The sequence below is a fragment of the Mus musculus genome, chromosome 6, assembly GCF_000001635.26.
Source record: "Mus musculus strain C57BL/6J chromosome 6, GRCm38.p6 C57BL/6J".
Classification (NCBI taxonomy): domain Eukaryota; kingdom Metazoa; phylum Chordata; class Mammalia; order Rodentia; family Muridae; genus Mus; species Mus musculus.
In genome coordinates, this window is record NC_000072.6 from 70,647,106 (window position 1) to 70,673,455 (window position 26,350).

The following is a 26,350-nucleotide window of genomic DNA, read 5'->3' on the forward strand; positions in this document are numbered from 1 at the left end:
AAATCCCCCATACCCCCCCCCCACTCCCCTACCCACCCACTCCCACTTTTTGGCCCTGGCATTCCCCTGTACTGGGGCATATAAAGTTTGCAAGTCCAATGGGCCTCTCTTTCCAGTGAAGGCCGACTAGGCCATCTTTTGATATATATGCAGCTAGAGTCAAGAGCTCCGGGGTACTGATGAGTTCATAATGTTGTTCCACCTATAGGGATGCAGATCCCTTTAGCTCCTTGGGTATTTTCTCTAGCTCCTCTATTGGGGGCCCTGTGATCCATCCAATAGCTGAGTGTGAGCATCCACATATGTGTTTCCTAGTCCCCGGTGTAGTCTCACTAGAGACAGCTATATCAGGATTCTATCAGCAAAATCTTGCTAGTTTATGCAAAGGTGTCAGCTTTTGGAGCCTGAATATGGGATGGATCCCTGAATATGGCAGTCTCTAGATGGTCCGATCTTTTGTATCAGCTCCAAACTATGTCTCTGTAACTCCTTCCATGGGTGTTTTGTTCCCAATTCTAAGAAGGGGCAAAGTGTCCACACGTTGGTCTTCGTTCTTCTTGAGTTTCATGTGTTTTGCAAATTGTAACTTATATCTTGGGTATTCTAAGTTTCTAGGCTAATATCCACTTATCAGTGAGTACATATCATTTGAGTTCTTTTGTGATTGGGTTACTTCACTCAGGATAATGCCCTCCAGGTCCAACCATTTGCCTAGGAATTTAATAAATTCATTCTTTTAATAGCTGAGTAGTACTCCATTGTGTAAATGTACCACATTTTCTGTATCTATTCCTCTGTTGAGGGGCATCTGGGTTCTTTCCAGCTTCTGGCTATTATAAATAAGGCTGCTATGAACATAGTGGAGCATGTGTCCTTCTTACAGTTTGGGACATCTTCTGGATATATGCCCAGGAGAGGTATGGCGGAATCCTCCAGTAATACTATGTCCAATTTTCTGAGGAACCACCAGACTGATTTCCAGAGTGGTTGTACAAGCTTGCAATCCCACCAACAGTGGAGGAGTGTTCCTCTTTCTCCACATCCTCGCCAGCATCTGCTGTCACCTGAATTTTGGATCTTAGCCATTCTGACTGGTATGAGATGGAATCTCAGGGTTGTTTTGATTAGCATTTCCCTGATGATTAAGGATGCTGAACATTTTTTCAGGTGTTTCTCAGCCATTCCGTATTCCTCAGGTGAGATCTCTTAGTTTAGCTCTGAGTCCCATTTTTTAATGGGGATATTTGATTTTCTGGAGACCACCTTCTTGAGTTCTTTATATGTATTGGATATTAGTTCTCTATCTGATTTAGGATAGGTAAAGATCCTTTCCCAAACTTTTGGTGGCCTTTTTGTCTTATTGACAGTGTCTTTTGCCTTACAGAAGCTTTGCAGTTTCATGAGGTCCCATTTTTCAATCCTCGATCTTACAGCACAAGCCATTGCTGTTCTATTCAGGAATTTTTCCCCTGTGCCAATATCTTCGAGGCTTTTCCCCATTTTCTCCTGTGTAAGTTTCATTGTCTCTGGTTTTATGTGGAGATCCTTGATCCACTTAGATTTGACCTTAGTACAAGAAGATAGGAATAAATCAATTTGCATTCTTCTACATGATAACAACCAGTTGTGCCAGCACCATTTGTTGAAAATGCTGTCTTTTTTCCACTGGATGATTTTAGCTCCCTTGTCTAAGATCACGTGACCATAGGTGTGTGGGTTCATTTCTGGGTCTTCAATTCTATTCCATTGATCTAATCCATTGGTCTGTCGCTATACCAATACCATGCAGTTTTTATCACAATTGCTCTGTCGTACAGCTTTAGGTCTGGCATGGTGATTCCACCAGAGGTTCTTTTATCCTTGAGAAGAGTTTTTGCTATCCTACATTTTTTGTTATTCCAGATGAATTTGTAGATTGTTCTTTCTAATTCATTGAAGAATTGAGTTGGAATTTTGATGGGGATTGCATTGAATCTATAGATTGCTTTTGGCAAAATAGCCATTCTTACAATGTTGATCCTGCCAATCCATGAGCATGGGAGACCTTTCCATCTTCTGACATCTTCTTTAATTTCTTCTTCAGAGACTTGAAGTTCTTATTATACAGATCTTTCACTTCCTTAGTTAGAGTCACGCCAAGGTATTTTATATTATTGGTGACTATTGAGAAGGGTGTTGTTTCCTTAATTTTTTTCTCAGCCTGGTTATTCTTTGGGTACAGAAAGGCTATTGACCTGTTTGAGTTAATTTTATATCCAGCTACTTCACCGAACTAGTTTATCGGGTTTAGGAGTTTTCTGGTGGAATTTATAGGGTCACTTATATATATAATCACATCATCTGCAAAAAGTGATATTTTGACTTCATCTTTTCCAATTTGTATCCCCGTGGTCTCCTTTTGTTGTCGAATTGCTCTGGCTAGGACTTCAAGTATTATGTTGAAGAGGTAGGGAGAAAGTGGGCAGCCTTGTCTAGTCCCTGATTTTAGTGGGATTGCTTCCAGCTTCTCACCATTTACTTTGATGTTGGCTACTGGTTTGCTCTAGATTGCTTTTGTCATGTTTAGGTATGGGCCTCGAATTCCTGGTCTTTCCGAGACGTTTATCATGAAAGGGTGTTGGATTTTGTCAAATGCTTTCTCAGCATCTAATGATATGATCATGTGGTTTTCGTCTTTGAGTTTGTTTATATAATGGATTACGTTGATGGATCTTTGTATATTAAACCATCCCTGCATCCCTGGAATAAAACCTACTTGGTCAGGATAGATGATTGTTTTAATGTGTTCTTGGATTCAGATAGCGAAAATTTTATTGAGTATTTTTGCATTGATATTCATAAGGGAAATTGGTCTGAAGTTCTCTATCTTTGTTGGATCTTTCTGTGGTTTAGGTATCAGAGTAATTGTGGCTTCATAGAATGAGTTGGGTAGAGTACCTTTTACTTCTATTTTGTGGAATAGTTTGTGCAGAACTGGAATTAGATCTTCTTTGAAGGTCTGATAGAACTCTGCTCTAAATCCATCTGGTCCTGGGCTTTTTTTCGTTGGGAGACCATTAATGACTGCTTCTATTTCGTTTGGGGATATGGGAATGTTTAGATAGTTAACTTGATCCTGGTTTAACTTTGGTACCTAGTACCTGTCTAGAAATTTGTCCATTTCATCCAGGTTTTCCAGTTTTGTTGAGTATAGCCTTTTGTAGAAGGATCTGATGGTGTTTTGGATTTCTTTGGTGTTTGTTTTTATGTCTCCCTTTTCATTTCTGATTTTGTTAATTAGGATGCTGTCCCTGTGTGCTCTAGTGAGTCTGGATAAGGGTTTATCTATCTTGTTGATTTCTCAAAGAACCAGCTCTTCGTTTGGTTGATTCTTTGAATAGTTCTTCTTGTTTCCATTTGGTTGATTTCGCCCCTGAGTTTGATTATTTCCTGCCATCTACTCCTTTTGGCAGAATTTGCTTCCTTTTTTCTAGACCTTTTAAATGTGTTGTCAAGCTGCTAGTGTGTGCTCTCTCTGGTTTCTTTTTGGAGGCACTCAGAGCTATGAGTTTCCCTCTTAGAAATGCTTTCATAGTGTCCCATAAGTTTGAGCATGTTGTCCCTCATTTTCATTAAACTCTAAAAAGTCTTCAATTTCTTTCTTTATTCCTTCCATGACCAAGGAATCATTGAGAAGAGTGTTGTTCATTTTCCACGTGAATGTTGGCTTTCCATTATTTATGTTGTTATTGAAGATCAGCCTTAGTCCATGGTGGTCTGATAGGATGCATGGGAAATTTTCAATATTTTTGTATCTGTTGAGGCCTGTTTTGTGACCAGTTATATGGTTAATTTTGGAGAAGGTACCATGAGGTGCTGAGAAGAAGGTATATCCTTTTGTTTTAGGATAAAATGTTCTGTAGATATCTGTTAGATCCATTTGTTTCAACAGTTCTGTTACTTGCACTGTGTCCCTGTTTAGTTTCTGTTTCCATAATCTGTCCATTGATGAAAGGGGTGTGTTGAAGTCTCCCACTATTATTATGTTAGGTGCAATATGTGCTTTGAGCTTTACTAAAGTTTCTTTAATGAATGTGGCTGCCCTTGCATTTGGAGCATAGATATTCAGAATTGAGAGTTCCTCTCGGAGGATTTTACCTTTGATGAGTATGAAGTGTCCCTCCTTGTCTTTTTTGATAACTTTGGGTTGGAAATCGATTTTATTCGATATAAGAATGGCTGCAGCAGTTTGTTTCTTCAAACCATTTGCTTGGAAAATTGTTTTCCAGTCTTTCACTCTGAGTTACTGTCTGTCTTTTTCCCTGAGATGGGTTTCTTGAAAACAGCAGAATTTTGGGTCCTGTTTGTATAGTCTGTTAGTCTATGTCTTTTTATTGGGGAATTGAGTCCATTGATATTAAGAGATATTAAGGAAAAGTAATTGTTGCTTCCTTTTATTTTTGTTGTTAGAGTTGGCACTCTGTTCTTGTGGCTGTCTTCTTTTTCGTTTGTTGGTTTTTTTCTGTTATTATCCTTTGAAGTTCTGGATTCATGGAAAGATAATGTGTAAATTTGGTTTTGTTGTGGAATACTTTGTTTTCTCCCTCTATGGTAATTGAGAGTTTGGCTGGGTATAGTAGCCTGGGCTGGCATTTGTCTTCTCTTAGTGTCTGTATAGCATCTGTCCAGAATCTTCTGGCTTTAATAGTCTCTGGTGAAAAGTCTGGGGTAATTCTGATAGGCCTGCCTTTATATGTTACTTGACCTTTTTCCCTTACTGCTTTTAATATTCTATCTTTATTTAGTGCACTTGTTGTTCTGATTATTATGTGTCTGGAGGAATTTCTTTTCTGGTCCAGTCTATTTGGAGTTCTGTAGGCTTTTTGTATGTTCATGGGTATGTCTTTCTTTAGGTTTGGGAAGTTCTCTTCTATATTTTGTTGAAGATATTTGCTGGCCCTTTAAGTTGAAAATCTTCATTCTCATCTACCCCTATTATCCATAGGTTTGGTCTTCTCATTGTGTCCTCAATTTCCTGGATGTTTTGAGTTAGGATCTTTTAGCATTTTGTATTTTCTTTGATTGTTGTGCTGATGTTAGATTCTCTCTTCCATCTCTTGTATTCTGATGCTCACATCTATGTTTCCAGATTTCTTTCCTAAGGTTTCTATCTCCAGTGTGGTCTCACTTTGGGTTTTCTTTATTTTGTCTACTTCCCTTTTTAGGTCTTGGATGGTTTTATTCAATTCCATTACCTGTTTGGTCGTATTTTCCTGCAATTCTTTAAGGGATTTTTGAACTTCATCTTTAAGTTCTTCTACCTGTTTAGCAGTGTTCTCCTGTATTTCTTTAAGTGAGTTATTAAAGTCCTTCTTGATGTCCTCTACCATCATCATGAGATATGCTTTTAAATCTGGGTCTATCTTTTTGGGTGTGTTGGGGTGCCCAGGACTGGATGGGTTGGGAGTGCTGGGTTCTGATGATGTTGCATGGTCTTGGTTTCTGTTAGTAAGATTCTTACATGTGCCTTTCACAATCTGGCAATCTCTGGAGTTACTTTTTATAGTTGTCTCTGGTTAGATCTTGTTCCTCAGGTGATTAGGTTAGCCTCTATCAGCAGACCTGGGAGACTAGCTCTCTCCTGAGTTGAAGTGGTCAGAGTACTCTCTGCAGGAAAGCTCTCCTCTTGCAGGGAATGTGCCCAGATATCTGGTGTTCGAACCTGCCTCCTGGCAGAAGTTGTGTTCCACTCACCAGAGGTCCTAAGATCTCGTGGAGAGTCCTCTGGGGACCTTGGGGTGTCCACAGACTCTGAGCCCAAGGTGCCCCGGTGCTGGTGCCGACTGGAAGGGACTTGTGACCGTGGTCAGTCCGGGATTTCTGCTTCCCTAATTAATGCAGTCTCAGTTCCTGTGTGATTGGATTGGAGCAGCAGTTGTGTTCCATTCACCAAAGGTCCTAAGATCTCATGGAGAGTCCTCTGAGGACCTTGGGGATGTCCTCAGTCTCCATGCCCAAGGTGCACCTGTGCTGGCACCGACCAGAAGGGTGGTTTTCCCTCAACCTGCTCTATGTCTGGGAATACAGACATGTATCACTATTCTGGCTTCTTCTTCCTCCTCCTCCTCTTCTTCTTCTTCTTCTTCTTCTTCTTCTTCTTCTTCTTCTTCTTCTTCTTCTTCTTCTTCTTCTTCCTCCTCCTCCTCCTCCTCCTCCTCCTCCTCCTCCTCCTCCTCCTCCTCTTCTTCTTCTTCTTCTTCTTCTTCTTCTTCTTCTTCTTCTTCTTCTTGCATTGTCCCACGGCTCTTCGCAGTCCTAAGTGGCACACCTGAGCAGCCTGGGCAGCTCCCAATGACCTCCGGCTTCAGAACCTTCAGTCTTTCCTGTGGCACATTTTCTTTGTCTCAACAAACTCTATAAACAATTTTTTTAAAGGCATGAAATGTTCTCTTTATATCATTGGCTATTGTTGCCTTTGGTTGCTACCCAGAGGTAGAAGAAAGTAAGTTTTTATTATATTTGTACATGGACCCGGAGGACTCAAGATGGATATGACCTGAATATATACGCTCTTTGAGAACTGGCTTTCATAACACAAGAAAACACCATATAAGCGTCCAAATGAAGAATGTAATCAATAGTCATTTCCAGTTATAATGCCTATGGACCAGAGCAATGGTCAGCATGCATGATAACACCAAGGGTACAATAATGACATACACACTTTGGCAGTAACCAACAGCCCCTCTGATTGAGATTAAAGCCCTTTCAAGAACAGGAAAATATTGCCTACTACTGGAAACAGCAGAAAGGGAAGGACAATTAGGGAAGGTTATTTGATATTGTCAAAATATATGATATACTTGAAATACATTGCTTTGATGAAACTTGTGTACAATGAGTATACTTCAGTAAATAATTTTAAAGGGCAGCAGTATGGCTCAGAAGCTAATTCACTTCCCATCAAGCCACATGACAGACCAGAGTATACTCAGAACTCACATGACAGAGAGAACAACTCCATGTTGTCCTCTGACCTCCACAAACGTGCCATCTGCACCTACACCCAAACACAGAGAGAGAGAGAGAGAGAGAGAGAGAGAGAGAGAGAGAGAGAGAGAGAATTAAGTAATTAATTAAATTGTAATAAATTGTAACTGTGATAATAAAATGTAACAAAAATTATGAGAATTTATGAAATGGATAAAATGAGCACTTGTAAGAAAGTGAGAAAGCCAGCAGGCCATCCTGTCAGAAAACCAGTCAGGCTGTCCATGGACTTTTTCCACTCTCCTTTTCCCCAGACACAATTCTCAAGGTTACCACTAACTCTGCAACAGGACACCAGGTGCAGCCTCCCCTCCCCACTTTCCACACATGTGGGATCCCACAGACTATACCCCTAGCCTGCCCTCCACTACTCATCAATATGTCCCAGTCCCCATGTCAGATGGACTCTCCCTGCTCAACCACATACCATTTCTTCCAGAAGACCAGGTAGGCAGCCTACTTACCATTTCTACTCACTATTCACCCAAGCCCAATTCTCAGAGCCCTAGCACTGCAACAGAACATGAGCTGCAGCCCTCCATCCCTATGTCACTACCTCCAGTCCATGCCTCCTGTGTATCCCACAAACCATCAACTTCTGCCTTCCCTACAACACTTGTGGCTCTGTTTGAGCCCCCAACTTAGACAGAAAACCCTTACTCAACAACAGGCCATGCTGGCCAAATAAACAGGGAGGCTGCCTGTGGACATACTCCACTCTCTCTGTTCCCCCAGACTCAATTCTCAGGGTTGCCCCTAGCACTACAACAGACTACATCTCCCCCTGACCTCCCACCCCTACCTCAAACATCAGCAAACATTCCCCTCAACACACCAGCAAAGTGTTCAGTGAAACAGGCAACAAACTTTCTGAAATTCCATAGAGGAAACAGAAACCAATGATCATTTTTTTAAAAAATGGAACAAAGACAAACCCTGAAATCAGTAGCCAGGTCTATAGTCCCCAAAACCCAGATGCTTAGATACTACCATAAGAACATAATCAGTAACTTCCAGGACACTATGTCTCCATCAGTACCCAGATATCTGATCACAACAGGCCATGAATATTCCTACATAGCTGAAGCAAAAAACAAAATCCTTAAAACCAACTATATGAAGATTATAGGGGAAATTAATAAAGCAGGGGCCTTCCACAGTCCCCATGTCTTTTTGGCTGTTGGCCACGTGTAGATATTAGAAGACCTATTTTGCCACTGAATTTTTTAGCCTCTTTGTATTAAAATGACAGAGCTAGAAGCTGTATTTTTTAGGGGGAGGGTTAGTGTCTCTACCTAGTAATTTTGTTCAGGTTAATTTCGGTTCAATGCCCAGTATCAAGTGTGCCAAATTTAAATGGATTTTAATAAATCGCTATTAACTATTAGCTATTATGTCCTGGCCAGCCTTCCAATAACCAAGGCAGAGGCCATGGATTATTTAATAAACTCTTGCACAGAAGCTGAACTCCAGAAATTCAAATAACCCCATTAAAAAATGGGGCTCAGACCTAAAAAAAAAAGAATTCTCAACTCAGGAATACCGAAGAGCAGAGAAGCACTTGAAAAAAATGTTCAACATCCTTAATCATCAGGGAAATGCAAATCAAAACAACACTGAGATTCAACCTCACACCAGTCAGAATGCCTAGGATCAAAAATTCAGGTGACAGCAGATGTTGGCAAGGTTGTGTAGAAAGAGGAACACTCCTCCATTGCTGGTGGGATTCCAAGCTGGTTCAACCACTCTGGAAATCAGTCTAGTAGTTCCTCAGAAAACTGGACACAGTACTACCAGTAGATCCAGCAATACCTCTCCTGGGCATATACCCAGAAGATGTTCCAACTGGTAAGAAGGACACATGCTCCACTATGTTCATAGCAGCCTTATTTATAATAGCCAGAAGCTGGAAAGAACCCAGATGTCCTTCAACAGAGTAATGGATTCAGAAAATGTGGTAAATTTACACAATAAAGTGCTACTCAGCTATTAAAAACAATGAATTTATGAAATTCTTGTGCAAATGGATGTATTTGGAGAATATCATTCTGAATGAGTAACCCAATCACAAAAGAAGTCACTTGATATACACTCACTGACAAGAGGATATTAGCCAAGGAACCTAGAATACCCAAGATACAACTTCCAAAACAAGAAAATCAAGACCAGTGGGTGGACTTCATTCCTCCCTAGAATAGGGAATAAAATATCCATGGAAGGAGATGCTGAGACAAAGTTTGGAGCTAAGATCAAAGGATGGACCATGCAGAGACTGCCCCCCAGGGGTCCATCTGATAATTAGCCACCAAACGCAGACACTATTGCATATGCCAGCAAGATTTTGCTGAAAGGACCCTGATATAGCTGTCTCCTGTGAGGCTTTGCCAGTTCCTGGCAAATACAGAAGTGGATGCTCACAGTCGTCTATAGAATGGAACCCCAATATAGGAGCTAGAGAAAGTACCCAAGAGCTAAAAGGGTCTGCGCCTTATATGTGGAACAACAATATGAACTAATCAATATCCCCAGAGATTGTGTCTCTAGCTGCACATGTAGCAGAAGATGGCCTAGTCGGCCATCATTTGGAAGAGAAGCCCCTTGGTCTATCAAACTTTATCTGCCCCAGTACAGGGGAATGCCAGGGCCAAGAAGTATGAGTGAGTGGGTAGAGGAGCAGGGTGGGGGGAGCATATAGGGGATTTTGGGATAGCATTTGAAATGTAAATGAAGAAAATATCTAATTAAAATTTTTTTTAAAAAACTAAGCTCTTGCACAATTACTAAAAATTACCCCCATGGTGGTTTGAATATGCTTGGCCCAGGGTGTGGGCCAATATTTGGAAGTGTAGCCTTGGTGGAATAGGTGTGGCCTTGTTAGAGGAGGTGTGTCACTGTGGGCATGGGATTTAAGACTATCATCATAGCTGCCTGAAGATGCTAGTCTTCTCCTCTTTGCCTTTAAAACAAGATATTGAACTCCCAACTGCTTCTGTGTTATGGCTGCCTGGGCACTGCCATACTCCTTCCTTGATGATAATGAACTGGGTTTAAGACTTGACTCTGAGTTAAGGTCCTATAGAGCTTTATAAGTCTGAGATCTACAAATATCTGAGCCAAGTGTTATTCCTCCATCAGGATTTAGGACTAGAAGATTTCCTTAAGAGCATGTCTTTGTTTTACACTTATCCTGCTCCCATTGATTAGGGTATTCAGTTTTGACAGGTAACTTGCCTTATCTAACATTCATGTCTTAATCTGCTAATGAGGATGTTAGTTACCCATATACATGTATATTTCTCTTTTTGCCAAGTATAATGTCAGTTCCTATGCAGGTCTTGGGAACTTAAAGTTTTTTGACCTCTACTCAAAATGAAAGTCTTACTTTTAAATAGATGGGAGGCAGCTCTTAAAGGCAAATACCATAAAAGCTTATACACAGATGCATGAAGTGGTACTGGGTGGTTGGGACCAATCCAACCTTCTTGTGAGTAGCTACACAAAACAGTTCTACTGACTTCTATCATGACTTGTTTCCAACAGAACATAACAGAATATGTAGTCAACTTGGGTATGAGAAAGATTCCTAGTAGCAGGAGATACAACGAGTGAGAAATTTTTCTTATATTAGTTACAGAAAAAAAAATGGCAGGCTAGCCAGGTAACAGTTACCTAGGACTTAACCTTTTACCTAGGCATTAACATCTCATCTAGGCCTTAATATTTTAACTAGACCTTAACAAGTACTACTAGTGATATATGAAAACTAAATAACATTAATGTAAATGTAACTTATTCTCCTGCTGTAATTACTGTCTGGGAGGTTTCCTTCCTTCCTTGGCTAACCTAGGACTAGTCCTGGAAGTTTCTATCCTCAGGATCAATGTAATCTAGGCCTAGAATGTTTTCAGACTCTGAGACTTACTGCTGAATAAGCTCATCTTTTCTTATTCTTTCTTAATTCATGTTCACTGTTTCAACTCAGCTCTTCTTGTTCAAATTCCTCTCCCAGATGTCTTACTCAATATGGCTTTCCTCTCAGCTTCTGAATCGTTCTGATTGGACTCAAATAACTCTAGCAATCTTTCTTAATCTTCTGGCTCTTCTCAATCTGTTGCTCATTCTGGCTTTACCTGTGTCTAGATTGTTCTTTCTTCATTCTGTCTTTGTAAAACTATCTCAGTAAAATTGCCTCCTTCTCCCTCCCTGTGTTGCTCTACTCTTCCTTTCAACTCTACTGCTCTCCATGAACTCTACTTTATTCCTGCACTGTCTTCCTGTACTGTCAGTCTCTTAAGTAACTTCTCTTTCCTCTCTCTCTTCTCTAGACAGTTGGACATAATCTATTCTCTCAAATCATTCTCTGATTCATCATTTTTTTTCTGCCACTCAGTTAGACATCATTTTCAAATATGACTGCTTTCTTCTACAAGCTAACGTTGCCAGTCTTGCTTGAGAATAAAGGTGCCTACAAAAGGTGTGTATTCCATCCACAGTGATTAAAGTTGTGTACTAAGGGCTGAGCCACACTCTAACTACAAACGTGTTCAAATATCCTCTAACAGGATCTGATGACAAAGATCAATTTAAAAACATGACAGCTCAGTCGTGAAAAGATGTGGAGTAAAAGGAACACTCATACATTCCTAGTGGGAATGAAAACTCATCCAGCTACTGTGAAAAACAGTGTGGTGGCTCCTCAGAGAGAAATCTACCTCAATGTCCAGCTATACTACTCTTGGGCATATATCCAAGGAATACTTCATCCTACCACAGAGACAATGTTCAGCCATGTTCACTGCTGCTCTGTTTATAATAGCCAGAAATTAGAAACAACATAGATGTCCCTTAACAAAACAATGGATCAAGAACACACACATATATATACATATACATAAACATAAACACAAATACACACTAACAACATGAAATTTGCAAGCCAACATTAGGAAAAAATCCTCCTGAATGAGGATTCCTGGACTCAGAAAAACAAATATGGAATATATTCTTTTATATGTGGATATTAGCTGTGAAGTCAATGAACAGCAAACTACAATCTGTTGTAGTTCAGGAATCTCCACACCTACCATAAAAACACAAATCCAAGTTAAGGAAGAATAGTTTATTGAATTTAATGATCTTAATAATGGTCAGACCAGGGACTAGTTCCAAACTGAGTCTCCAGCTATGACATCAAACAATTCTCAGGACAGGTTTTTAATGGGAAAAAAAAAACCAGGTTCAAAAGTTTAAAAGGCAAGAAGGAGAGCAATATTACATTTTGGCTTACTAGACAAAGTATATCAGCTGATTGGTACTAAGGGAAGGGAGATATTGGATAGTTGGTGAACAGGGAAATTTCAGAACATTGAGATAAGAGAGAATGATTGGTTCAAACATAACTTTTTGGCTTCTCAATAACATCTTCAGTGTCAGCTGTGGATAATTACTACTGGGAAGTGGAGTATGAAAACCTGAAATTTATTTCACCTTATGAGCAAACTGGAGACTAAATACAACATGGCTACAGTTATGTTACAAGGAGCAGGCCTCAACAAATTCCATAGAGACACAGAGGGTGGGTATAGCGTACCAGACTAGGGGACAGAGGAACAGAAAATTTTCTGTAATCATACTGCAAAATATTTGACAAGAAGAACTGAATCACTGTCTTCTGAAACTAAGGAGAAAATGTGTTTAATGCAGTGGTGAGGCAATTGTTGAGTCATTAACCTTTCTATGCAATAACTTTACATAGGATTATAATTTATTAATTGCTCACTCAGTCTAAGTTGGGCATATGGAACTGGATATTGTTCAGAGGGTAAAATTCTTAATATCATTTTGTAAATTCAGAAAAATTATAGGATGAAAGAGAAAACAGTTCAGCTGGGACAGAAATGACAACGGCTTTCACCTGATTTTCTTTGTTGTGTGTCAAGCACAACACTCACTAAATAAGTTTCAATGAAAAATGTGAACTCTTTGAGACCTCTGTCCCATGGACTCTCTTTGCACTATGCAGTAACCTTATCCTTCTTGGCCATGTTTCAGCATATTAGCTTCAGGCCCATGTCTGCTTCTACACTAAATTCCTTTGGTCTTCCATTGAAATCCCAGCCCATCCTTTCCCCACACTCCATACACTTCAGGCCCTCTGTGCATTTCAAAGAGCTCCTCTCTGAGCTGTTTATGGCCATATATCTTGTCTCAGGGGGTGGGATCAGGTACCTACTTTGTAATGGTCATCATTGTTTTCACATCTGTGCTTCCACACAAGAACATCCCTATCCCATGCATCTTCTGGTCTATCATCTTGTTGATCTTTGTGTCAGAGGGTACTGTGTCTTTTTTCATGATGAGAGGGCCATTTTGCTGCATTGAATCAAAAATACCAATGTTAATGGATAGAAAGGTACAATATGAACTAACCAGTAACCCCTGGAGCTCTTGTCTCTAGCTGCATATGTATCAGAAGATAGCCTAGCCTGCCATCAGTGGAAAGAGAGGCCCATTGGTAATGCAAACTTTATATGCCTCAGTACAGGGGAACGCCAAGGCAAGAAGTGGGAGTGGGTGGGTAGGGGCGTGGGGGGGGGGGAGAGTATGGGGAACTTTTGGGATAGCAATGGAAATGTAAATGAGGAAAATACCTAATAAACAATTTTAAAATAAAAGAAAGTTAAGTTATGAATCAATAAAATGAGAACAAAGTCGATATAATGAAAATATATACTAGTGGGGATATATGTAAAAATAGATGAAGATGTGGGGCTTGGAGCAGGGCAGAAGATTTGGTCATCTGTGTAACCCAAGCTATGTGTCCTAGAGGGCTGCAAACTCAATATTCTCCTGCCTCAGCTTCTTATGTGTTTGGATTATTAGAATACATCATCATGCCTGGAACATGAAGTGCAGTTCCTGACGCTATATACAAGGCAAGTCAAGAGCAACAAGAGCAATGGGAGAATCTCATGGAAGCAGTGGAATAACATTAGATGTATTTATTATTGTTTTCCCCCAACAATAAACATCCTTAAAATAATAACTATGAGATTGGAGGATGTTTAAAAATGTATGACCCTTAGTATATATAATATGCATACATTATGCATAGTAGACATTTCTTAATATAGAAATGTTTTTTATTCTGAGCTTAAATGGAAATATCACCTTACTTCCACATTATAACAGGTCAACATTCTAATTTTTAATACAAAAATCAACTAAAATTGAGCATACCTCAAAATGTATTGTAAAATGGGAGGAATAACTTGTTAATTTCAAGAGATATATATTTGTTTTACCCTGTTTAACTCATCTTTGAACTGTACCTGGTTTAGTACAGTGAATATGCACAATAAAACAAACACTTGTCAGTCATCAATAGGAGAAGAGGCCCTTGGTCCTGTGAAGGCTCTATGCCCAAGTGTAGAGGAATGACAGGGCCAGGAAGCAGGAGTGGGTAGGTTGGTGAGTAGGGGGAGGTGGAAGGCAATCAGGTGTTTTCAGAGGGAAAACCAGGAAAGGGGATAACATTTGAAATGTAAATAAAGAAAATATCTAATAATTAAAAAGGATCCATCTCTATATGGCAGAGAACTGCAAATAAAAAAACAAAAAACAAACAAACAAACAAAAAAAAACATTGAGCATAAACTGAGGAGGAGGGAATTGTCCATCTTTCCTTCTCCTCCCTCTTTCCTCACTTCTGTCTTTCTCATTCTTTCTTCTTTCCCCTTCCTCCCTTCTCAGAATCTTCTCTTCCTCTTCTTCCTTCCTGCCTCCCTGTTCCTCCTTTATTCCTACTCGCCACATTCCAATGCTTCTTACTATTCCTTCTATTCATAAGTCTTCTTATAATTTTATTTTCTTTTATAATTAGAATACATTTATGACACTTCCCACCTAGAAATCTTGCAAGGAAATCCATCATTGTGACTAGTTAACCAAGAAAGGAGGAAGCAATCTGAGAATATGAAGAAATATTCACTTCTTTATCTACCTATCTATTTATCATCTATCTGTCTATCTTACAAATTCTTGGGGGGGGGATGGATATTAGCTTATTATCCCCATGACAAAACACAAAATATCTGTCTTTTAATAATCTTGGATGTTTGAAGAACTGCACAAATGATGTCTCAGGACACATCTTGATTACATGCTTCCTTCCTTCATTTTTGAACTCCTAAATTTCCTACACTATTATTTTTGTTCAGTAAAAAGAACATCCTCTCACTGCTATACACAAAGACAATGGGCTGACAGGTGGCTCTGTGAACAAGGTGATTATCACATAGGTGTGAGAACCCGGCTCACATCCCACCTACCCAGAAAACATCAGATGCAGTGCCAGCATGGATGGTATTTGGAATAATGATGTGACAAAATGAGAGACAGAAGGAAACAAGAGAATCCCCACAAGAGCCTGGTCTAAAAAGCATTTCATGTGTAGGTTGAACAACAGACCTTGTCTCAGATCTACACCCAAACTTGTCTTCTGATCTCCACCCACATACCATAGCAACAGAAGTTGCCTTCAAAAATGAACAAATATACAAACATACAAAGACAACTCATACACAATGATCTAAAACATGGATCTAAAATAATAATATAGTATGCCAAGAATTATGTTACTTTTGTTCCTTGAATTATTTTCCTCTATTCCCTCTCAGATAATGATTTTGTTGGGTATGTACAATTTTGAAGAATCAAGTTGATCTTGAAATAACTTACATTCTTTACATAGTGCATCCATAATGCACTCCCACACCTCACACCTCAAAAAGGCTAGAGGGTAAATATTTAATTGAGTAGACTATAAGGAAAAACTGGGATATGATGGTATACACCTTTAATCCCAGCACTCAGGAGGCAAAGACAGTAGGATCTGGTCTACAGTGTGAGGTACTGGACAACCAAGAATAGAGAAACCTGTCTCAAAAAAATGTATTTAGAAGGGTCCCTTAAGACACATGTGATGTTCTAGTAAATTTTCTGCTAACACCAACTTCCTCTGGGTGAAACAGGGGCAGGTGCACATGGAGAAACAGTACATACTCTGCTGATTTGCATATGAAATAATTTTATAACAGCCCAGGCTTCTTTAAGGGCAGCTGCCAGGAGCCTAATAAAGCATCCTCTCTTCCAGCTCTCAGAGATGGAGACAGACACACTCCTGCTATGGGTGCTGCTGCTCTGGGTTCCAGGTGAGGGTGCCGAGAAGTGTTGAGAGAAACCTCTGTGGACATCATGATTTTGCATGCCTATGGGTTCATAAACATTATAATTAATGCACTTGTAATTGGTTTTGTTTCCTGAGACCCCTTCATTTCCTGGTGTCTAATAGTGATGTCCGCAGTATTCTTGATATTTTTAAATGAAAAGGTCCTCTGCTGGGAAGGCTTTTATACATAAATAACAATAGTCTGTGTGTTTATCATTCCAGGTTCCACAGGTGACATTGTGCTGACCCAATCTCCAGCTTCTTTGGCTGTGTCTCTAGGGCAGAGGGCCACCATATCCTGCAGAGCCAGTGAAAGTGTTGATAGTTATGGCAATAGTTTTATGCACTGGTACCAGCAGAAACCAGGACAGCCACCCAAACTCCTCATCTATCGTGCATCCAACCTAGAATCTGGGATCCCTGCCAGGTTCAGTGGCAGTGGGTCTAGGACAGACTTCACCCTCACCATTAATCCTGTGGAGGCTGATGATGTTGCAACCTATTACTGTCAGCAAAGTAATGAGGATCCTCCCACAGTGCTCCAGGGCTGAACAAAAACCTCCTAGGGTTGCAGCTCACTGACTCTCAGTTCTCTCTTACTCCATGACATCTCAACACAGAGATCTAGACCTATTTGGAAAAATATCTCAATTAATGAAAGAAGTATATAAACAGATATATATGTGTGTCCCATCCTTCATGCTTTGTAATTTAATTATTTCCCAGCAAAATGTTTGTTTTAATTATTATTTATCATTTAAATTTTTATTTACACATTTATCTTTAGATAATTTTCCCTTCTCCACTCCATCCCTGACCACATATCTGCATATTCACTCCATACTCAGCATCCTCCTTTGATTCCAGTCACTGAGGATTTACTGTCTTATTTAAAATTCTGAAAATAGAAGATTATAAATACAAAATATGTCACTAAAAATAGTGTTAACCAAGGACACTTACTGTAGTGTGTGTGTGTGTGTGTGTGTGTGTGTGTGTGTGTGTGTGTGTGTGTGTGTATGGTGTGTGTGTGAAAGTACAACCTGCAGAAGTCAGTTCTTTCTTTCCACGAGGTCCAGTCTGAGAATCACACTCAGGGCATCAGTCTTCTGTGAGCTTCCTGGGACAGGGTGAGCAACCTTGCCAGCATGAGGTATTAATTCTTTTCCTTTAATCATTTATTTTCATTTTAAATTGTATACATGGGGGAGGGGTGCAAGTGTGACTGCTCATACCAGTCAGAAGAGGAAATCAGATCCCAGGGAGCTGAAGATACAAGAGATTTTCAGCAAGTTAATGTGAGTGCTGAAAAACAAACTGGGGTCCTCTGCAAGAACAAGAAGTGCCCTGAACTGCTAAGTATAGATGTACAATAATGCACCACTAATCTCTGTCTCAGGACTCTGGAGAAAGGAAGCTAATTTAAGCAAATACATTTATAAGCAAATAAATCCCAGGTAGTAGAAGGAAGGTACAGGAACTGGCCCTTGAAGGAGTATAAACTTTAAATAATCTCCTGAAGACTGTCATTTCAGTCTTTTATAATTGATCTCTGCAGAATTCTCAATGAGAAAAAAAACTAAGGTGAGAGCCTAGTGGTGACCTCACAGTCATGCAGGCCTAAGGTTATTTCTGAATGGCCTTGCAGTTAACGCTACATTGAAGGACAGTCAAGAAACTGAAAGAAAGAGTACACTTACAAGCAAAGGAAGCTGCCATGACTGTGACAGAGGAAACACTAGAGGCTAGGCTGTCTTTGGAGGCAGAATTCTCTGCATCATGACCCCTCCCCACAAGAGATCCAACAGCACTGTTAATTTCTTAAGCTGTGAGCTTGTGGTGCTCAGACACCATGGTCATCATGGGATCTTCCCATGATTCTGAGAACTGAGAAGAAGGCGGTAAACCTCCTTCTAGATTCTCAAACTAGATATTCAATTCTATTCACTACTCTGTTTTCAACCTCCTCTCTTAACACATCATGAGAGAATCACGGAAAAAATTTTCATTCACTTCATCTAGGAACATTTACTCTTCTTTCACAACTACTTAATGAAACCAAGTGGCACAGCCCTTCTGCTAGAAAGAGACAATATGGCCGAAATCCATTCCATTAGTCTTGTGGATCCATAGCAGGCTATTTACTTGTCCCTCATTGAAAAATAATAATAATCCAGAATGTTCAATGACACAGAAAAAATTCCCATGCCTCCAATTTCATCTCTAGCACCCCATTTCTTTCAATCATCAAAGGCAACATCCTCAAAAATTAGAATCTTAGAAGGAATTTGAAATCATAATAGATAACTCAAAGTCACAGGTTCTCAAGTCAAACAACAGACCCTGTAACATCTCATTGATGGGTGTTTGAAAGACCAATGAATAATGGAGGTCAGTAAAGGCCTCGTCCTCATTAGCCAGGCCATAGTTCCTCCTTACCTGGGAGCTCCCAACCTCTATACTTTGTTAACAGAAATCTCTGAGAGGACCAAATGCTCACTGTCATAAATTGAAAGGGTGCCTTTTTTGCAGAAAGAGATTAGGGAAACAACACCCTTCTCAATAGTCACAAATAATATAAAATGACGGGGTGTGACTCTAACAAAGGAAGTAAAAGATCTGTAGGATAAGAACTTCAAGTTTCTGAAGAAAGAAATTGAAGATCTCAGAAGATGGAAAGATCTCCAATGTTCATGGATTGGCACTATTAATATAGTAAAAATGATTATCTTGCCAAAAGCAATCTGCAGGTTCAAACCCATCAAAATTCCAACTCAATTCTTCACAGAATTAGGAAGGGCAATTTCCAAATTCATATGTAATAACAAAACACCTGGGATATCAAAAATTATTCTCAACAATAAAAAAAAAAAAATACTTCAGGGGAACCACGATGTCTGACCAAAAGATGTACTACAGAGCAATTGTGATAAAAACTGCATGGTACTGGAACAGCAAAAGAAAGGTAGATCAACCCTTCGGTCCCCTCCAGCACCAGGGTAGCTTGGGCGCAGAGTCTGCGGATACCCGCCAGCTACCCACAAGACCCTCCACGGGATCTTAAGACCTCTGGTGAGTGGTACACAGCTGCTGCTCCAATCAAATTGTGTGGTACCTGAGACTGCATTAATTAGGGAATCAGAAAACCCAGCCTGATCAGGGGCACAAGTCCCTTCCGGTTCCCACCAGCACCAGGCTACCTTGAGTGCGGAGTCTGCGGACACCTGCAAATTGCCCAAAGGACCCTCCACAGGATCATAAGACCTCTGTGGGTGGATCACAACTTCTGCCAGGAGGTAGGTTCGAACAACAGGTATCTGGACACCTTCCCTGCAGGAGGAGAGCTCTGAAAAATGAAACTCAGGAGAGAGCTAGTCTCCCAGGTCTGCTGATAGAGGTTAACATAATCACCTGAGGAACAAGCTCTAACCAGAGATAACTATAATAACTAACTCCAGAGATTACCAGATGGCGAAGGGCAAACGTAAGAATCTTACTAACAGAAACCAAGACCACTCACCATCATCAGAACCCAGCACTCCCACCCCATCCAGTCCTGGGCACCCCAACAGACCCAAAATATTAGTATCTGATTTAAAAGCATATCTCATGAAGATGGTAGAGGACATCAAGATGGACTTTAATATCTCATTTAAGGAAATACAGGAGAACACTGATAAACAGGTAGAAGACCTTAAAGAGGAAACACAAAAATCCCTTAAAGAATTTCAGGAAAACACGACCAAACAGGTGATGGAATTGAATAAAACCATCCAAGACCTAAAAACTGAAGTAGACACAATAAAGAAAACCCAAAGTGAGAAAACTCTGGAGATAGAAACCCTAGGAAAGAAACCTGGAACCACAGATGCGAGCATCATCAACAGAATACAAGAAATGGAAGAAAGAATCTCAGGTGCAGAAGATTCCATAGAGAACATCGGCACAACAATCAAAGAAAATGCAAAATGCAAAAAGATCCTAACTCAAAACATCCAGGAAATCCAGGACACAATGAGAAGACCAAACCTATGGATAAGAGTGGATGAGAATGAAGATTTTCAACTTAAAGGGCCAGCAAATATCTTCAACAAAATTATAGAAGAAAACTTCCCAAACCTAAAGAAAGAGATGCCCATGAACATACAAGAAGCCTACAGAACTCCAAATAGACTGGACCAGAAAAGAAATTCCTCCAGACACATAATAATCAGAACAACAAATGTACTAAATAAAGATAGAATATTAAAAGCAGTAAGGGAAAAAGGTCAAATAACATATAAAGGCAGGCCTATCAGAATTACACCAGACTTTTCACCAGAGACTATTAAAGCCAGAAGATGCTGGACAGATGTTATACAGACACTAAGAGAACACAAATGCCAGCCCAGGCTGTTATACCGAGCCAAACTCTCAATTACGATAGATGGAGAAACCAAAGTATTCCACGACAAAACCAAATTCACACATTATATTTCCACGATTCCAGACCTTCAAAGAATAATAACAGAAAAAAACAAATACAGGGACGGAAACCACGCCCTAGAAAAAGCAAGAAAGTAATCCCTAAACAAACCAAAAAGAAGACAGCCATAATAACAAAATGCCAAATCTAAAAACAAAAATAATAGGAAGGAACAATTACTTTTCCTTAATATCTCTTAATATCATTGGACTCAATTCCACAATAAAAAGACATAGACTAACAGACTGGCTACACAAACAGGACTCAACATTCTGCTGCTTACAGGAAACCCATCTCTGGGAAAAAGATAGAGACTACCTCAGCGTGAAAGGCTGGAAAACAATTTTCCAAGCAAATGGTCTGAAGAAACAAGTTGGAGTAGCCATTCTAATATTAAATAAAATTGACTTCCAACCCAAAGTTATCAAAAAAAAAAAAAAAAGACAAAGAGGGACACTTCATAATCATCAAAGGTAAAATCCTCCAAGAGGAACTCTCAATTCTGAATATCTATGATCCAAATGCAAGGGCAGCCACATTCATTAAAGACACTTTAGTAAAGTTCAAAACACACATTGCACCTCACACAATAATAGTGGGAGACTTCAACACACCACTTTCATCAATGGACATATCGTGGAAACAGAAACTAAACAGGGACACAGTGAAACTAACAGAAGTGATGAAACAAATGGACTTAACAGATATCTACAGAACATTTTATCCTAAAACAGTAGGATATACCTTCTTCTCAGCAACTCACGGGACCTTCTCCAAAATTGACCATATTGATCACAAAACAGGCCTCAACAGATACAAAAATATTGAAATCGTCCCATGCATCCTATCAGACCACCATGAACTAAGGCTGATCTTCAATAACGACATAAATAATGGAAAGCCAACATTCACGTGGAAAGTGAACAACACCCTTCTCAATGATATCTGGTCAAGGAAGGAACAAAGAAAGAAATGGAAGACTTTTTAGAGTTTAATGAAAATGAAGCCACAACATACCCAAACTTATGGGACACTTTGAAAGCATTTCTAAGAGGGAAACTCAAAGCTCTGAGTGCATACAAAAAGAAACTAGAGAGAGCACACACTAGCAGCTTGACAACACACCTAAAAGCTCTAGAAAAACAGGAAGCAAATTCACTGAAGAGGAGTAGATGGCAGGAAATATCAAACTCAGGGGAGAAATCACCAAGTGGAAACAAGAAGAACAATTCAAAGAATCAAACAAACGAGGGGTTGGTTTTCTGAGAAAATCAACAAGATAGATAAACCCTTAGCCAGACTGACTAGAGGGCACAGGGAAAGCATCCTAATTAACAAAATCAGAAATGAAAAGGGAGACATAACAACAGATCCTGAAGAAATCCAAAACACCATCAGATCCTTCTACAAAAGGCTATATTCAACAAAACTGGAAAACCTGGATGAAATGGACAAATTTCTAGACAGATAGCAGGTACCAAAGTCAAATCAAGATCAGGTTAATAATCTAAATAAATCTAAATGTTTGTGGAGGGCCCCCAATGGAGGAGCTAGAGAAAGTACCCAAGGAGCTAAAGGGATCTGCAACCCTATAGGAGGAACAACAATATAACCAGTACCCCAGAGCTCTTGATTCTAGCTACATATGTATCAAAAGATGGCCTAGTCGGCCATCACTGGAAAGAGAGGCCCATTGGACTTGCAAACTTTATATGCCCCAGTACAGGGGAATGCCAGGGCCAAAAAGTGGTAGTGGGTGGGTAGGGGAGTGGGGGGGAGGGTATGGGGGACTTTTGGGTTAGCATTGGAAATGTAAATGTGGAAAATACCCAATTTAAAAAAAAAGAAAAAAGAAAGTTCGATCAATTGAATAGAAGTGAAGACCCAGAAATGAACACACAAACCTATGGTCATTTGCTTTTGACAAGGGAACTAAAACCATCCAGTGGAAAAAATACAGCATTTTCAACAAATGGTGCTGGCCCAACTGGAAGTTATTTTGTAGAAGAATGCAAATAGATCCATTCTTATCTCCTGGTACAGTGCTCAAATATAAGTGGATCATAGAAATCCACATAAAGCCAGAGACACTGAAACTTATAGAGGAGAAACTGGGGAAAGCCTTGAAGATATGAGCATGAGAACAGGGGAAAAAATCCTGAACAACCAGCAATATCTTGTGCTGTAATGGACAAATGGAAACTCATAAAAGTGCAAAGCTTCTGTAAGGCAAAAGACACTGTCAATAAGACAAAAAGGCACCAAAAGATTGGGAAAGGATCTTTACCAATCCTAATTCTGATAGGGGACTAATAGCCAATATATATAAAGAACTAAAGAAAAATCAAATGACATCATTAAAAAATGGGGTACAGAGCTAAACAAGAAAATCTCAACTAAGGAATACCGAATGGCTGAGAAGCATCTGAAAAAATGTTCAACATACTTAATCATCAGGGAAATGCAAATCAAAACAACCCTGAGATTCCACACCACACCAGTCAGAATGGCTAAGATCAAAAATTCAGGTGACAGCAGATGCTGGCAAGGATGTGGAGAAAGAGGAACACTCCTCCATTGCTGGTGGGATTGCAAGCTTGTACAACCACTCTGGAAATAATTCCTGCAGTTTCTCAGAAAACTGGACATAGTATTACCGATAGATCCAGCAATACCCCTCCTCGGCATATACCCAAAGATGTTAAAACTGGTAATAAAGACACATACTCCACTATGTTGATAGCAGCCTTATTTATAATAGCCAGAAGCTGGCAAGAACCCAGATGTCCCTCAACAGAGGAATGGATACAGAAAATGTGGTACATTTACACAATGGATTACTACTCGGCTATAAAAAAAAACAATGAATTTATGAAATTTTGGGGCAAACGGATGTATCTGGATGATATCATCCACAGTGAGGTAACCCTTCACAAAAGAAGTCCCTTGATATGTACTCACTTATAAGTGGATATTAGCCCAGAAACCTAGATTATCCAAGATACAACTTCCAAAGCACAAGAAAATCAAGAAGGAAGAAACAACTCACAGATACTTCATTCCTCCTTAGAATAGGAAATAAAATAACCATGGAAGGAGTGGCAGAGACACTAAGATGAAAGGATGGAACATCCAGAGACTGCCCCACCCAGGGGTCCATCCCATAATCAGCCACCAAATGCAGACACTATTGCATATGCCAGCAAGATTTTGCTGAAGGGACACTGATATAGCTGTCTCCTGTGAGGCTTTGCCAGTGCCTGGCAAATACAGGAGTGGATGCACACAGTCATCTATAGAATGGAACACAGGGCCCCCAATGTAGGAGCTAGAGAAAGTACCCAAGAAGTTAAGGGTTCTGCAACCCTATAGGTGGAACAACAATATGAACTAACCAGTACCCACAAAACTCGTGTCTCTAGCTGCATATGTAGCAGAAGATGGCCTAGTTGGCCATCATTGGGAAGAGAGGACCCTTGGTCTAGCAAACTTTATCTGCCCCAGTACAGCGGCAAGCCAGGGCCGAGAAGTGGGATTGAGTAGGTAGGGAATCAAGGCATGGGGGTTGGGTATAGGGCACTTTTGGGATAGCATGTGAAATGTAAAGAAGAAAATATCCAATATATAAAAAAGAAAAAAAATACTGGAGTTCCTTTTTATGGCAAACAAGATTGCGTCAAAATTTTAGTTCTATAATGCTTTTAAATGATGCTTTTGTAAGCCTTAAAATAAACACAAATAAACATTCAGCCAGAAAAGAAAAAAAAAAAAGACACATGTGATGCTCTAGTAAATTTTCTGCTGACACCAACTCCCCATCGGTGAAACAGGAGCAGGTGCCCTTGGAGCAACAGCACATACTCTGCTGATTTGCATATGAAATAATTTTATAACAGCCCAGGCTTCTTTAAGGGCAGCTGCCAGGAGCCTAAGAAGCATCCTCTCATCTAGTTCTCAGAGATGGAGACAGACACAATCCTGCTATGGGTGCTGCTGCTCTGGGTTCCAGGTGAGAGTGCAGAGAAGTGTTGGGAGCAACCTCTGCGACCATCATGACTTTCCATGCATATGGACTCCTGAATGTTATAATTAATACATTTGTAATTGGTTTTAAGTTTCCTGATTCCCTTTCATTTCCTGATGTCTCATATTGATGTCCACAGTATTCTTTATATTTTTAAATGAAATGGGAAGTCCTTTATACATATATAACAATTGTCTGTGTGTTTATCATTCCAGGCTCCACTGGTGACATTGTGCTGACCCAATCTCCAGCTTCTTTGGCTGTGTCTCTAGGGCAGAGGGCCACCATCTCCTGCAAGGCCAGCCAAAGTGTTGATTATGATGGTGATAGTTATATGAACTGGTACCAACAGAAACCAGGACAGCCACCCAAACTCCTCATCTATGCTGCATCCAATCTAGAATCTGGGATCCCAGCCAGGTTTAGTGGCAGTGGGTCTGGGACAGACTTCACCCTCAACATCCATCCTGTGGAGGAGGAGGATGCTGCAACCTATTACTGTCAGCAAAGTAATGAGGATCCTCCCACAGTGCTCCAGGGCTGAACAAAAACCTCCTGGGGTTGCAGCTCACTGAGGCTCAGACTCTCAGTTCTCTCTTACTCTCTGACATCTCAGCACAGAGCTCTAGGCTTGTTTGGAAAAATATCTCAAAAAATGAAACAAGTTTTATAAATATATGTGTGTGTGTGTGTGTGTGTGTGTGTGTGTGTGTGTGTGTGTGTGTGTGTCCCATTCTTCATGATTTGTAATTTAATTATTTCCCAACAAAATATATGATTGTTTGAGCCGGGCAGTGGGGGCACACGCTTTTAATCCCAGCACTTGGGAGGCAGAGGCAGGTGGATTTCTGAGATCAAGGCCAGCCTGGTCTACAGAGTGAGTTCCAGGACAGCCAGGGCTACACAGAAAACTCCGTCTCAAAAATCCAAATATATATATTTGTTTTGTTATTTATCATTTAAATTTTTAGTAATGCATATTTAGGTTTGGATGATTTTCCCCTCTCCCCTCACTCCCTAAACCACATCTCTGCCTGTTCCACCCACCCTCAGCATTCTTCTTTCACTTTCCTGTCATTGAGGATTTACTATCTTTTTTAGAATTATTTAAATAGAAAATGATAATAAATACACATTATACCATTAAAAATATTGTTAACCAAAGTTATTTATTGTAGCGTGTGTGTGTGTGTGTGTGTGTGTGTGTGTGTGTGCATGTATGTATGTGTATGTGTAAGGAAAACCTGCAGAAGTTAGTTCTTTCTTTCCACGAGGTCCAGTCTGGGAATCACACTCAGGTCATCAGTCTTCTGTGAGCTTCCTGACACAGGGTGAGCAACCGTGCCAGCCTGCAATACTATTGCTTTCCCTTAATCAATTATTTTTATTTCAAATGTGTACATGGGGGAGGGGTGCAAGTGTGAGTGTTCATAGCAGTCAGAAGAAGATATCAGAACCCAGGGAACTGGAGATACAGGAGGTTTTGAGCAAGTTGATGTGGGTGCTGGAAACCAAACTGGGATCCTCTGCAAGAACAAGACATGCTCTGAACTGCTAACTCATTTATTCACCTCTAATCTACCATTTATTAAGGAACTCCTTT

At 40.0% G+C, this 26,350-nt stretch overlaps 2 gene segments (V, D, J or C) and 1 further gene; all 3 read left to right on the forward strand.

The window, feature by feature from the left end:
- Window positions 1–26,350, forward strand: part of Igk (immunoglobulin kappa chain complex) — a 3,171,119-nt gene that overhangs the window by 3,091,470 nt on the left and 53,299 nt on the right.
- Window positions 16,193–16,790, forward strand: Igkv3-5 (immunoglobulin kappa chain variable 3-5). The segment is given in 2 exon segments: window positions 16,193–16,241; window positions 16,481–16,790. Coding segments are annotated over 2 exon segments (359 nt in total).
- On the forward strand, window positions 24,684–25,272 carry Igkv3-4 (immunoglobulin kappa variable 3-4). The segment is given in 2 exon segments: window positions 24,684–24,732; window positions 24,963–25,272. Coding segments are annotated over 2 exon segments (359 nt in total).